This window comes from Leopardus geoffroyi, chromosome B4 (assembly GCF_018350155.1).
Source record: "Leopardus geoffroyi isolate Oge1 chromosome B4, O.geoffroyi_Oge1_pat1.0, whole genome shotgun sequence".
Classification (NCBI taxonomy): domain Eukaryota; kingdom Metazoa; phylum Chordata; class Mammalia; order Carnivora; family Felidae; genus Leopardus; species Leopardus geoffroyi.
In genome coordinates, this window is record NC_059341.1 from 79,206,196 (window position 1) to 79,220,871 (window position 14,676).

Genomic DNA, 14,676 nt, shown 5'->3' on the forward strand with positions numbered 1-14,676 from the left:
TCATTCACTCTTGCTCCGCTTCCTGAGCCTTTCCAGGAGTGGGAACTGGAAGGAGGCTGAGAGTAAGTGAGGCCATCAGGGCCCGGCTGGGCTAATGAGACCAGCGCGATGGGAAGGGAGGGGTCAGTTGGCAGAGATGAGAAGTTCATTGGGTAGTTTCTGAACTGGGGAGGGATGGAGTGATGGGGCTGGGGTTTGGGCCTCAGGTCTGGACTCCTGATGGCCTGCTTCTGAGCTGTGTGGTGTCACAGCACAGAGAGCTGGTTAGAACAACTGCATGGTCTGGAACTCTCCCAGGGTCCTGGCCTGCTCAGAATTCCATCAGGAGGGGAGAGGGGACATACTAGTGGGTGGGGGGCCTTGGATTGATCCTCTACCTTAAAAGAGCCTGGTCTTTTCAGACCACTTGCTTCTGGGCTCTCAATATTATTTATTTCTATTGCCCTGAAGGATGGGGTGGGTTTAGATTTCTGCTACAGTTTTCCGGGCCTGGAAGTTTAGAGATTTGCCCTGCTGTACAGATATGTATTCAGGGACTTGCCTTCGCCATAGCAAGATGGAGGGGCCATCTCCTTACTTTCTTTGCTACTTGTAAGATCCTCATAGTGTCACGGGGGAAACAGTTCTCTGCACGTAGGAGCTTAATGGCCCTGGAATATGTGGAGATTTCTCTCTCTGTTTGCTGTCTCTGATCACACAGCTAAGTGTAATATGAGGGAAATGTAATCTGTTTATTTATTTATTTATTGTTAAAAATTTTTAAAGGTATTTATTCACTTTTTTAATGAAAAAAACTTTTTTTAAATGTTTCTTTATTTTTGAGATAGAGAGACTGAGCATGAGGAGGGGAGGGGCAGAGAGAGAAGGAGATACAGAATCTGAAGTGGGTTCCAGGGTCCGAGCTGTCAACACCGAGCCTGACGCGGGGCTCGAACTCACGGAGTGTGAGATCGTGACCTGAGCCCAAGTTGGACACTTGATCAACTGAGCCCCCCAGGTGCCCCTGTAATCATTTACAGATGGGCACAGGAGGCTGGCCATAGCCCTGGTCCTTGGAGGGATTTCCATTTTATATTCTGCAAGAGAATAGGGCTCATGACAAGCGCATGTCATGATTCTTTTGGAGCAGGCACCGTCTGCACACGTTACGTATGAAATGCCTAGTCCTCCCATCTACCCATGAGGTAGGCATGCTTTTATCTTTCTCACTCTAGAGATGTGGCAACTGAGGCACAGAGAGGGTGAGGAAATTAACCAAGGTCACTCAGCCAGGAAGGAGCAGAGCCCCATTTTGGACCCAAGTCATCTGGCTCCAGAGTCTATGTCCTTAGCTCTGTGCCACCTCATTGTCTTGCTACGTGCTGTTTTCTATCCTGGAGGTAATTTATCAGCTCTGGCAGGTCTCCAGACCCCAAAAGGACTCCATTCAAAAAGCAAAAAGTAGCCACATCAAAGGCTTTTTGAAAGTTTAAGTCATGTTCATATAGTTACCCTGTAAGGAATTCTAATAAATTGCTCAGGCGTGAGTCTTCCCCAGCAAAGCAGTGAGTGATGTTTCCTTAAGTTTTGAGTGACTGATGAATCTAATTTTCGTTATCCATCAGTTGACAGATATGCACAGGGATGTTTTCTGGGAGGCAACAGTGTGTTAGTGAAATGACCACTAAAGGTGCACGCAGGGTTCAAACACCGGCTGGGCCATGGAAGCTTGTGGGGCCCTGCCCCGGTTACTGACCCCAGACTAGACCTTTTTCTGTTCCACGTGACTTTGGGGACTCTCCCAAACCCTGACCCTTGAGGATAACAGAGGGGCAGACAAGGCTCAGAGGTGGCTACATTGATTTATTGGAAACACAGATCAAGACAGATGAACATGACAGAGGTGGAAGGGGAGTGGTTGGGGGTGGGATATGGCCATCAGCCCCATGACAGCCTAGGGTAGGACCTTGTCCTGGTCCTCTGGGCCCCTCAACCCCCTTCGTATGGGCGTCAAGGGGACTTTTTAGGGGTAGCCTCTCCCAGCACGGGGCAGCAGAGCCGAGGAAGAGGGGATCACACATAGACATGAGAGGCCTGGAGTGGGACAGACCTTTCAAAGTGCCAGAGAGGTAATTGAGAGCTTGCTCCATGGGGAGGCTGGGTGGGAGAGACCCCAGGCCCGAGGCGTGAGTTCGGCCGCCTAACATTTGCGGCAGCTGCTGGCGCAGGAGCCCACGCCGCAGGAGCTGATGCCGCAGGAGCCCACACCGCCGGTGCCCAGGCCGCAAGACGTGATGGAGTTGCAGGGGCCGCAGGGCGCGCACATTCCAGTGCTCACCGCCAGGTTCCCGCTGCAGGGGGCGCTGCACGCGCTGCCGGTCACCGGCCGCGAGCCGGACACGCAGAGGTCCCCGCAGACGACCCCGCCTCGGGAGCTGCTGACACCTGCAAAACCCAAAGGCTCATCAGAATTCTGGGGTGGGGGGGAGGCGAGCCATCAGCCTCCCAGATGATGCAGATCCCCGGGCCCTGAGCACTGTGTATTAAAGTCAGGAGAATCTTGGGGCGCCTGGGTGGCGCAGTCGGTTAAGCGTCCGACTTCAGCCAGGTCACGATCTCGCGGTCCGTGAGTTCGAGTCCCGCGTCAGGCTCTGGGCTGATGGCTCAGAGCCTGGAGCCTGTTTCCGATTCTGTGTCTCTCTCTCTCTCTGCCCCTCCCCCGTTCACGCTCTGTCTCTCTCTGTCCCAAAAATAAATAAACGTTGAAAAAAAAAAAATTAAAGTCAGGAGAATCTTTACTTACACCGCTAGGCCCAAAGCTGTGGTCTTTCCTGCTCTCTGACCCCCAATCCCTCCTGCTGTGATGCCGGCCCACTTTATGATATTTAGCTTTCAGTGGAACCCCACCCTCCAGACTCTAATACCCCTTATAGGAAGGGAATAAATCCATCCACACAGGGGCTGTGTTACTCACAGACATTCACGGCCCCAACGCCTTCACATAGTCTAGAGGGAAGAAGAAAAAGGCAACATGAGTGACTCATCCAGACTTTCGGATAGAGCTCCCCGACACCTTGGGGCAGGGTTCACAAGTGGTCAGCGTGGAAGCAGAGGGTCTGAGGGAACAGCCCTCGCAAACCACCCCCATCCCCAAAGTGATGAATAAGAGGTTTTCCTAGACCGCTGGTCATTGCTGAGACAGAACAAAGGATGGAGTGTATTCAAGGGGCAGGAATGGGCAACTCAGAGCCAGGCTGGGTCGGGCCTCACCTCTGCTCCTCGCCCTCCAGCAGCCGCCTGTAGGTGGCGATCTCGATGTCCAGGCCCAGCTTGGAGTTCATCACCTCCTGGTACTCCTTGACCAGGCAGGCCATGTCCTGCTTGGCCTTCTGCAGGGCGGCCTCCAGCTCGGCCAGCTTGCAGCGGGCGTCGCTCAGGGCCGCCTCGCCCTGCTGCTCAGACTGGGTCACCGCGGTCTCCAGCTTGGTGTTCTGGGGCCCAGGAGAGAACAGAGTGGGTTATGGTCCTGGGTGTCTCGGTCCACTTCCCTCATGTGTCCAGTCTCTCCCCTCCCCCAGCTGGGGACACCCCAAGAACAGGCTTCTCCCCTTCATTAACGGAGTCCCCCTGACTCCAGGGACATGAGCCATGCAAATGGGCTGGATCATGAATGGTGAGAGCCAGTCGGGGCACACACTGCCTGTGTGGCCCTGGGGAGGCCCCAGGCGACCCCTACCTGACACTTGGCATTCTCGACCTCGGCGGTCAGCCTCTGGATCATGCGGTTCAGCTCGTTGATCTCCTCCTTGGTGCGGCGCAGGGTCTCCCCGTGCCGGATCACCGTGGCCTTCATCTCCTCGCACTGAGGGGGGAGAAGCAGAGGTGCTCCTGAGCTCAGGATGCAGTTTCCCTCCCATTCAGACACCACAGATGGTTGGGAGGTTGTACAGTGCTCAGCCTGTGCAACTATACATGGCAGCCCTGCCCAGCAGTTATAACTTGAGAGCTGTGAGCCATTCTGTTACTATCCCACGGGATCAGAAACTCCAGACAAAAGAGGCCTTCCTAATAAATACTTGGCTTCCGTCGTGCTGCCATGTCTAAGAGACAGGTGTCCTGTGCCCCTCACCTTGCTGCGGTACCAGGACTCGGCCTCAGCCCGGCTGCGGCTGGCGATGTCGTCGTACTGAGCCTTGATCTCGGCCACAATGCAGTCCATGTTCAGGTCCCGGCTGTTGTCCATCTTGACGATGACCGAGGTGTCTGAGATGTGGGCGTGGAGAACGCGGATCTCCTGCAGATGGTGGGGAACCTGTTTACACCCCAGCCTCACCCACCACAGTGGGGACCCAGTCATCTCAGCCCTTACCTGGTCTCTACCCCAGCTCCCACTACAGCCTCATGGACTGCAGCCCCCTTGCCCCAGCCCAAATCCCTGGCAACCCCCCCCCCCAACTGCCCAGGGATCCCTGGCCACTCCCAGGCCCCAGCCCCCTCTTCTAGGCTGGCTGCTTCTTTTCGACCTGGACCACAGCCCCTCACCTCCTCATACAGGCGCCGCAGGAAGTTGATCTCCTCGATCAGGGCCTCCGCGTTGGCCTCCAGATCTGACTTGCGGAGGTAGGCACAGTCCACATCCTGGAAAAATGGGGTGTCTGTGAGCTCAGAGGACCCCGGTGCTCATTAGCCCAAACACTCCCGTCTCTTCTCTCCCATTCGTGGAGGCCAAGGGAAAGGACTCCCACTGTTCTATTCCCAAGCCGTCGCCATACTTTCTGACCTGCCTGGGGTGGGCTTTGCAACCTCCTGCCCTTCTGAGAACAAACCCCTTTGTGCCTGAGATGGGCCGCCAGCCTTTCTCTCCTCTTATGGTCCCAGCTCTGCCTCTTACCCTCCCTATCCCAACAAGCCTGCCAGACTGACTCCCTGCTCGCCACCTCGACCCCTCCCTGTCCCCTGGCAGTCCTCCAAGACCACCTGGCCACTCCGGGTTCAGCTCCATCCTCCCCAATACCCGGGGACTGGGCCCCTCCTGTTGGTCAGACTTCCCCCAGTGCTAGACAGGACGCTGTCCCTCAACAGAGAGACTGGAGCTGCCCTGCCTCCATGGGTCCCCGCCAGAGACCACAAGTTCTAAAGCACAGTGGGACATCCGCCGGTCAGCCCAGCCATCCCCCGCCCCAGGGCAGGGTGCTAATGCACAGTCCAAGGTTCTTGCCCTTCATCGGCGACCTGAATGAGCCTTCCATGACCTGACCCCTGGGATTTCCCAGCCCGATTGGGCCAGGTCGTGTACCCCACGTGGAGGTTGAGACCCTCTGCGTCTCCCCAGGAAGAGTCTGTCATTCCGAGATCCCTGGTGTCTGTGCTTCCGGATCCCACGTCACTCACCTTCTTCAGAGCCACAAATTCATTCTCAGCTGTTGCTCTCAGAGAGACTTCCTCCTCATACCTGAGGCAGAAGAGGGCAGAGAGGGAGGTCAGGGAAGGGCGGGTCTCACCAGAGGCCGTCTCCCTTTCACATCAGTGGAGGGGGCAGTATTCGTGAGCTCCCAACAGCTGGAACGCAGCAACTCTGCTGGCTCCGTTCTGTCTGGTTGGATCTGGAACGGGTCTAGGATCCTGTCTCGACTTTAAATTGAGGGATCCAGAGAGCTAAGGTGTGGGACCTCCCAGCCCCGTTCCCACAGCTGCCGTGAGGTCACCTTAGGAGGCACATAAGGACTCAACCCCCGGCCCCATGCTAGGAGAGGACAGTGTCACCTCTGGGGCACGGCAGCCCCAGCCTCCCCTCATCTGGCTGTCCAACCTGGCTCAGGTGTGGGGGCCTATGACACCCACCCCCCATCGGCACTCAGCACCCCAGGCAGTGGCACCCCCGGGGCCCCGGGGCCCGTCAGCCCCGAACACCAGACGCTCAGGTGCTACGGGTGGGAACAACTGAGAGGTCAGTCAGCAGGAGGCAGCCAGGGAGCCTGCAGAAGCCTCCTGCCCACGGGGCCTGGGGGACAGCCTCCGAGAAGGGAAGGCTGAGTAGGGGACAGAGAGGTCTCCTGGGGGCATCCCAGCCCCACCCTGAGGCAGGCATCTGGGCAACAGTGGCGCAGCTGAGACGACCCTGCCGCGCAAGTCCCCGGCCTGCATGGCCCCTCGTCCTTCTGGAAAATTCTTCTCAAGTCTAACCCAACGGGCTCTAAGCCAAGTCCGTTTCCTGTGCCCAGCGTCACTCCGGGCCGCACTCACTTCTTCTTGTAGCCCTCCAGCACCTCCTGCACGTGGTTGAGCTCCGAGGCCAGCCTCCCGCTGTCGGCCTCCACGCACTCGGCCTCCCGCCTCAGCGTCTCGATGTAGCCCTCGAACAGGGGCTCCAGGTTGCTCTCGCAGCACTTGCGGTTCTGGTAGAACTGCCACTTGGTCTCCAGAAGCTTGTTCTGCTGCTCCAGGAAGCGCACCTGCATTCAGGGTGTGGGGAGGGGTCAGACGGCTCTTGGTGTCCCGAAGCCAGTTTGGGGTGGGGCTGGGGTGATTGCTTTAGGGGCAAACTCCCAACCCTGGAGCTCAGCAGACATTGGCGGAGATGGGCAGTGGGAGACAAGGCGACTCCTGGATTTCCCTCCTGTGATCTCTGTCTGGATTTTCTCACTCAGGGATGGGAGCAAGGGGCTGGGCAAGGTCAGCGTCTGCTCTCAGGGAAAGTGAGTTCTCCAGACCTGGTGAGTCCAGGTGGCATGTGTATTCTGGAGGCAGGTAGAGGTCTCCGGTTGGCCTCTGGCTCCCCCTGTCTCAGTGCCCAGCCTGAGTGCTGAGCATGGGTGGGCTACAGGAAGGGTGTGATCAAGGACAGCCACCCACTGGCTCACCCTGCGGGCCTCTTCCTATTTCTTGTGTCCATTTTGGTGTCTGTGTGTGTGCATGTTCTGCCCTCTTCCTCGGACAGGCCAGTTCCAAGCCTGTCCTCGTGTCTCCGTGGGGACCTGCCTGTCTGGACAGAGGTTGCATATAATGGCAACACTATCAAATCAGGAGCCTCTGCTCTGTACCCTGATGTCCTCGGTCCTCGTGTGGCCTGGGTGTGTGTCCATTTCGTCCATCAGAGCGGGAGCTCACCTGGACCTCCTGTCTCCTGCCCCTGACTGTCTTCAGTGCCTAGCCCAGGACCCGAAGGCTCAGGAAGGGTGTGATCCAGGACACCCACCTTGTCGATGAAGGCAGCGAACCTGCTGTTGAGACACTTGATCTGCTCCTTCTCCTCGTGCTTCACGCACTGCGCATTGGGGTCGATCTCCAGGTTGAGGGGCGTGAGGAGGCTCTCGTTGACCGACACGCTGGTGATGCAGGGCGGGCTGGGGCCGCACACGCCGCCGGAGCGGTAGCCGAAGGTGCGGCCGCAGGAGCCGGCGCGGAAGCCGCCGCAGACGCTGTGGCTTCCGAAGCCGCCGGTGAGGCCGCGGTAGCAGGAGACGCCGCGGTAGGGGGCGGCGGTGATGCAGCAGCGGCCGGGCCGGGGCCCGCAGGCCGAGGCGCAGCTGAAGGTGCGGCCGCAGAATCCAGATCCGCAAGTCATGGTGCTCCTGGAGGCTGGGGTGGCAGAGAACAGGACCGAGGTCTGGAGTCTTGTGCAAACTCCAATGTGCTCCGTGAGGCACCTCAGTCCTATTTATGCTCAGATCTGAAGGGCTTGGCTGTGCATTTCGGTCAATTTGTGCTTTATGGGCTTGGGCGGTTAGTTGAGTCCAACCCGTCTTTAGCACATGCTTTCATGGTGGAGTGGCCCGCACCCTCCTCAGTGTACAGGATGCCAACCGCTGGGCCGTAGGGGGACTCAGTATGTTTCATCTTCAAAGTGCCCTGCCAGCAGTCTATGCACTCATCTGAGGAGATTGGGGAGAGAAGGGCAGGGCAGGAGAGGGAGGAAGGGGGCCAGGAGAGGAGAGGAGAAGCAAGGCCAGAGGCTGGGAGGTTCAGGGCACCTGTGTGTGTGTGTGTGTGTGTGTGTGTGTAGTGGGGCGGTCAGGAGGGGACTCAGGAAAGACCGAGGTGTTAACAAGTAACATCCAGAAGTTTCCATTCCAGTAGTGGCCATCGTGCTACTCTACCACAAATGTGCATTCCCCTCATCCCCGGACTGTCTAGCGGGCTGCTGAGATACATCCCATTTTTCCTGTCAAGACAGCAGCCAGCAGTTTATTAAATATGTGTGTGTGTGTGTGTTTTTGTCTTTTTCAACTTTTATCATGAGAGTTTCTGAACATCTGGAAACGTTGAAAGCATAGCATAAAAACACCCTGAGATGTTCACTGAGTTATGTAGATTCAAGAGTGGTTAACACTGTGCCAGCCCTGCCCACATATTTCACAGTTACAGAAAGTATGGCACATGTAGAAAGCAGGACCGTACCACTGCGCGTGCAAGAAAATTAACAACAGTTGCAAAGAATCATTTACTAGCCGTTCCATTTTCAGCCTTCCTAGTTGTCTCAAAAGTTTTAAGAAATCGGTTTTATGTGACTTGTCTTGTGGCTCCGTCCCTTATATTTAATTTTTTTTAATGTTTATTTATTCTTGAGAGACAGAGCACGAGCAGGGGAGGGGCAGAGAGAGGGAGACACAGAATCTGAAGCAGGCTCCAGGCTCTGGGCTGTCAGCGCAGAGCCCAATGCAGGGCTTGAACGCACAAACCCTGAGATCATGACCTGAGCAGAAGTTGGTGCTTAACGGACGGAGCCACCTCGGCGCCCCTCCATCCTTTCTTTATATTTTAAAGATACTGGAAGTTAACTCTAGAGTTGACCTGTTCAGTGTGGCATCCTGTAGGTGTATGCGGCTGTTTAAATTTAAATTGGTTAAAGCTAAATAAATTGACAATGGAGTTCCCCAGTTGCAGGAGCCACATGACCACAGGACCACTGACTACCTTACTGGATGGCGCAGGGACAGAACATTTCCACCATTGCAGCTTGTCCACTGGATAGTGTTGGTCTAGAGGCTTGTCTGGGTTCAACTGACATGTTTTTGGGCAGAGTACCTCATGAGCAATGCTATATGATTCTTATTATGTCACCCCAAGAAGCACAAAAAGATCAGGCTGTTCCAGTATCTGTGATGCTAAATCGGATCACCTGCATACATTTCCCCTTTGTAATTAGAAAGAACAATGTAGGAAAACACATATCCTATTTTGATAAGAGGATATTTTCTTGTCTTTTTTTTCTTTTGGCCACCTACTATCTGATATTTTATGTCGTAAGCAATCTCTAATTCTCCCATCAACCATACGAAGTATGTATCATTATCCCCATTTTACAGATAAAGAAACCGAGGCTCGGGGAGGTTAAATAACTTGCCCAGTATCTCCCAGCTAGTTAAGTCATGGAGCCCAGGAGAGGCAATGCCTTCTCACCTACACGCTGTGACAACCCCCAGATTTCCTAACTCTCTGGAAATTTTCAAGAGGGGTAAGGAAAGTTGTTTAGGAGGGGATATCTGTGGAATTTATGGCTGGGAAGAATCAGTCTCGGGCAGATGGGCAGTGTCACGGGGGGTTGGGATGGTTAGAGCCAGGAGGGGCCAGTGGTGTGGGAATGTGGCACAGGGGCAACGTGAGGCTGGGGCTGGAGATCTATAGGGTCCTGTGGCTGAGAACTGAGCAGTTTTAGTTATTTGTATACCTCTGGTGCCCTGTGAGTATCTTGACAGAGGGTACCGTTTCTACTTACCCACAAAGCCTCCTACTGCAGGGGAACAGGTCTAGAAGAATTCTCTCATAAAGTACAGAGATTTGCATTATTTATTTATTTATTTATTTATTTATTTATTTAACGTTTATTTATTTTTGGGACAGAGAGAGACAGAGCATGAACGGGGGAGGGGCAGAGAGAGAGGGAGACACAGAATCGGAAACAGGCTCCAGGCTCTGAGCCATCAGCCCAGAGCCCGACGTGGGGCTCGAACTCACGGACCGCGAGATCGTGACCTGGCTGAAGTCGGACGCTTAACCGACTGCGCCACCCAGGCGCCCTGAGATTTGCATTATTAAATGAAAGAGAAGAGAAGCGATGTGGCCGGCAGCCCCCTGTAGCTGCCGTGTCTTAGAGGTAAAGGCAGGCAGGGCAGCTTCGGGGAAGGAGGAAGAGGGGTGGGGCTGGCGGGAAAGGAGAAGGAAAGAGGGGAACGGACCAGGGCTGGAGGTAGGGCTCTGTGTGTTTGCGTGAAACATTCAGGGCTGAGGCCTTGTGACAGGACAAACACGGGCTCGTGGACTGTGTCGGCCACCTGGCTGTCCAGGAGGGTGTGGCACCTGCTGTCACTTTATGTGTTTGGGGAGCTGGGCCAGCACTTCCGAGACCCTTTATACCCTCATTGCCATTCTGGACACTGCCCACAGTTGAGCCATGGCAGTGCTCCCAGCAAACCGGTTGGCTGGTGTCCTGAGGAGAAGCGCTGTGAGTCAAGGTACATCTCACACATGCTTTACCTTCTCCACCAGTGTAACTCCTTATAAAAACGACATGCATAAACATGAGCTGATTACTAATAGCTGGCCCTTCCTAAGCAATTTTAAAGACACCAGAAGCAATTTAAAGAAACGAGATATAAGAAAATCAGATTTTTACCATTTCATTGAATTTCAGGCATTATTAATTGCAGCTAATTTTTGGAGACCCGAAAGGACATTCGTTCTGTATGTTTTCTTGGAGTAAAAAAGCTTGTGGTGGGGGAGGGGAAGAGAAGAGAGGGGGAGGGTTGGCTGAATCACCACCATAGTCTTGGCTCTGGCAATATGGGTCTTATCAAGGGTAAAATTGTTTTTGTTGAGAACTATGTTACCCACGCAAAAGAACGTATAGGCGGTGTACCTACCCCCTATAGGAAGAAATGAAATATACGTGTGACTTAGGGGCTTCCTATAAGCCTCATTCTGGTTGTACCCCATTTCTTTTTGGCCTAGGGACAACATCCCTCTGGGATTTTGTGTTCACTCATTCCCTTGCTTTTCTTAGCAGTTTTAGAACCAATGTATGCATCTCTAAACCATAAATTATTTAGTTTTCCGGTTTTTAAAAATATTTATTTATTTTGAGAGATCAGAGACAGTGTGAGTGGGGGAGGGGCAGAGATCGAGGAAGAGAGAGAATCCCAAGCAGGCTCCATGCTGTCAGTGCAGAGCCCAATGCGGGGCTCAGTCTCACAAACTGTGACCTGAGCCAAAATCAAGAGTCAGACGCGTAACTAACTGAGCCCCCCAGACGCCCCATAATTTTCCAGTTTTTGAAGTTCATGTAAATGGAATTGTATTGTGTGCATTCTTTTGTGTCTGGCTTCCTTTTTTTCAGCGTTGCTTCCTGTCGCTGTATTGTGTTCATACTCATTGTATGAATATGCCACAATTTATTTATCTCTCCACCCTGATGGCCTCATGGTTGTTTCTAGGGTCTGTATTATGAACAGAGTGGCCATGAACATTCTTTCCGTGTCTTCTGGCATATCTGTGGAAGAGTTTTGCTAGGGTATGTGGTTATTTAAAAAAAATACGCAAGTAGGTATATGCTTAGTGTCGAAAGACATTTCATGAGTCTTCTTCCAAATTTAAAAAATCTTAACATCTCTTGATGTTCATCTTACCTCCTACTAGATGCTATGCTGATTGCCCAACATGCACTAATGCATTTAATTTTTACAATTACCCTCTGAGGCAGGTGTCAGGTGAGGACACTGAGGCCTAGAAGGTTAAGAGTCTTGCTCAGTTTGTGTTGTTAGTGGCAAAGCCGGCCCTCAGAGTCTGCTGGTATGTTTGATCCCAGTGGAAGGGATGAGCTTATCTCATTGCCCCTCTACCATCGTTACAAGTATTACACAATAGATGGTGCTGGTATATAGCACATTAACACACACTCTCACTGATCCCTTCCCCCAGGACCCTCTTCAGGGCCCCTTACAGTGCTCTTAGGGTTCAGGGCCAGAGGATAGAGAAGAGCTCACCCTTGTTTGTGGTGAGCTTCCATTTCTAAGAGAAAAGCTGGACACATATGCAGATTGTGAACAAAAATGCAAACCTTGCAACACACCAATGAGCACAAATGTTTGGTTCGTGGATCTATTCCAAGGGCTTGGCACATAGTAGGTGCTCAATAAATATTTGTGGAATGAATGAAACGAATGCCAGCTGCCTATTAAATGCTGAGTAATGGAACCATCAAAGCTTGGTCGTTAATTGTGCAAAGCTTTCTGGTAGGGTGGGGTGGGGATCAGATGTAGCAGACCAGAGGGCAGCCATTCCTGGGAGTGGGGGATGGGTAGGGAGACATTCCTGGCTGGGGCCTGAAGGAGGAATGAAGTGAGTAGATGTGTCCTTGACCAAAGTGAAGTCCTTGAACTGAACAATGATGAGAGTGGTCGGGAAAGCCAGCCAACAAGGGCAAGAATCTTGAAAGCCATGGGGCAAAGTAGAGACTGAAGGGTAGGATTGGGGAAGGAAAGAGAGAAGTGGATGGGAGGTGGATTTCTAGGGAAAAGAAGGGAGAAGATCCTTCTCCCTTAGAGAAGGGAAGATCTTAGACCATTACTCTCTAGGGCTACTTGGAAGCACATAGACCATCTGGGGGGTGAAGAGTATGGGAAGGAGGGGAGACTGGGAGAGATGAGGGAAGGGCTTGAGGAGATGCAGGGGTTCAGCCTGCTTAGTGGGATGGATTTCATCAAGGGCAGAGTTCCTGAGTCAGTCTTCATTTCCCCATTCCCGCAGGCAGTCCATAAGAGCCTTTGGCCCCGCCTTCCTCTGGTGAATGCTAATGGATAATTGGCCACTGTCCCAGGCTGACTTGGCTGAGAAGGCAGGACTCTGACTGGGGCCTCTCAACTCATTAATCCAGTCATCCTGCCTGCTGGCTGGCCTAGGGTCAACTCCCTCGTATACAGCCTGAGTGTTATGTAAACAGCCATTGCTTCACCCCTCAACTCCCCTCACTGAAACTTGGTCTGCACCTGCTTTCTGTGAACAGAAAGTATGAGCTGCAAGGTGAGAAAGGGCACAGCCCCTTAGATACCTGCAAGCCTGGTATGCAGATGTTTTGGTAGCCTCCAGATGTGGAACCTACAGGCTGCCTCCCACCTTGTAGTTTTGAAGCAGAATCCCGGAGATGTGACTAGCCCTGCTTCTGAGGGCTCTGCCTCAGTGGGCTCTGTCACAGCATCTCACTATCTCTGCCTCTCCCACAAGGTCCTCCAAGTTTCCCTACTGTCCACTCTCTGAAAACCTCCACGCACACTTTTTACACCAATACTGCCCCAACTGCCTCTTTACTGGCATCTGTTGTCACCCTTTCCAGGGGGCCTTTCTTACCTTTTGCATCAGACTAGCTGTATTCTACATTGCCCCAGAATGGGCACGGTCAGCGGCACCTGGGTGGCTCAGTTGGTTAAGCACCCGACTTTGGCTCAGGTCATGATCTCATGGTTCATGGGTTCGAGCCCTGCCTCGGGCTCTGTGCTGACAGCTCAGAGCTTGGAGGTGCTTTGGATTCTGTGTCTCTCTCTCTGCCCTTCCTCCACTCATGCTCATGCTCATGCTCTGTCTCTCTCTCAAAAATAAACATTAAAACATAAAAAAAAAAAAAGAATAGGCAGTCTCAGTAGACATTGCATTTCTGAGCATCTGATGATACAGCTGAAAAGGAGCCCTCTTCAGACTTCCAGCCTTTCTCACAAATGTGGGTCTGTCTTCCCAGTCAGATTGGAAACTTCAGAATCCATGTCTCCATTTTTCTCTTAGTGCCTTCCTCCCTTTTTCCAAAATTAAGACAGACTTCAGCATATGGCAGAGATGTAGCCATCACAGAAACCCTGAATTCCCCAGCAAGACATTATCTCATCTTACCCATCATCCATGTGGGGGAATCTGCCTTACAACATTCTTCACAGGAGAAGGATGTACTGAAGGGAAGCTTGAACAAGAACTTCCTAATGTTAAAACCACCAGATTTGCCCCTTTTTTTCCAGGTATCCCTTGAAACAAGCTCCACTTAGGCTAAAAGAAGAGCCTCTAATCTCATGATATGAAGGTTTTTTGTTCACCCTGTTTCTGTAAACACCGTGGCTACTCCAGAATAAAGGGTTTTTCTCTTTTATATAAAACTTCCCTAAATGGGAGATATAACGCAAGCACCTTTTTAGGATACCACGACTACCTGCTCTCCTTCTGGGGCGTTTCCCTCAACTCCAATTTCCATCTGTCCAGCTGCAGTGAAAATCTGACTTCTCTTGCTCTCTTTGGAGTTCCATTGTACCTGGATGGATGGCATACCCCCCACCCTCAACTTCATGCAGGCTACTAACCAATCAGGGGGCTTCAGGATCAGGAAAGAAGCAAGATGAGTGAGTATGTCATTGATTTATGGCTGAGGATTTTTGGTGGTCTGTTAAGGCCAAGTTAGAAATACAAATTTATGAATTATTAATAGATAACAGACTTCTGGGACTGTCCAAGCCTCTTTTCATCCAGTAGTATAGTTGCCTAAGGATTGCTGACATTGTCCCTTTGCCGAAGAGGAGAGATCTTTCCTGGGACTTCCCTGGGGGCTGTTGGTCTAGAGTGGGGATTGAAGGAGGGGCATTTGATTTTGGGTTCTCTTCCAGGATAAAAGAAGTAACCATGGCTAAAGGTCTCAAGTCCTCCCTGTTCCTTGGACTGAAATCATAGTAG

General features: G+C 52.6%; 1 protein-coding gene across 1 annotated transcript; it reads right to left on the bottom strand.

Annotated features, from left to right (window-relative positions):
* Positions 1-1,822: 1,822 nt before the first annotated feature.
* Positions 1,823-7,592, bottom strand: LOC123592118 (keratin, type II cuticular Hb1). The gene is made up of 9 exons (XM_045467073.1): positions 7,175-7,592; positions 6,223-6,431; positions 5,371-5,431; positions 4,522-4,617; positions 4,109-4,273; positions 3,716-3,841; positions 3,250-3,470; positions 2,954-2,985; positions 1,823-2,424 (listed from the first exon to the last, which is right to left on the bottom strand). Exons 1-9 carry the CDS (start codon positions 7,541-7,543, stop codon positions 2,180-2,182), a joined length of 1,524 nt encoding a protein of 507 aa, XP_045323029.1. The 5' UTR covers positions 7,544-7,592; the 3' UTR covers positions 1,823-2,179.
* Between the last annotated feature and the right edge of the window lie 7,084 nt (positions 7,593-14,676).

Coding starts and splice junctions, on each gene's coding strand:
- LOC123592118 (XM_045467073.1), bottom strand. CDS start 7,543: ATGACTTGCGGATCTGGATTCTGCGGCCGCACCTTCAGCTGCGCCTCG. Junction 6,432..7,174: donor TCGCTGCCTTCATCGACAAG/GTGGGTGTCCTG, acceptor CCCTGAATGCAG/GTGCGCTTCCTGGAGCAGCA. Junction 3,471..3,715: donor TCGAGAATGCCAAGTGTCAG/GTAGGGGTCGCC, acceptor CCTGGGCCCCAG/AACACCAAGCTGGAGACCGC.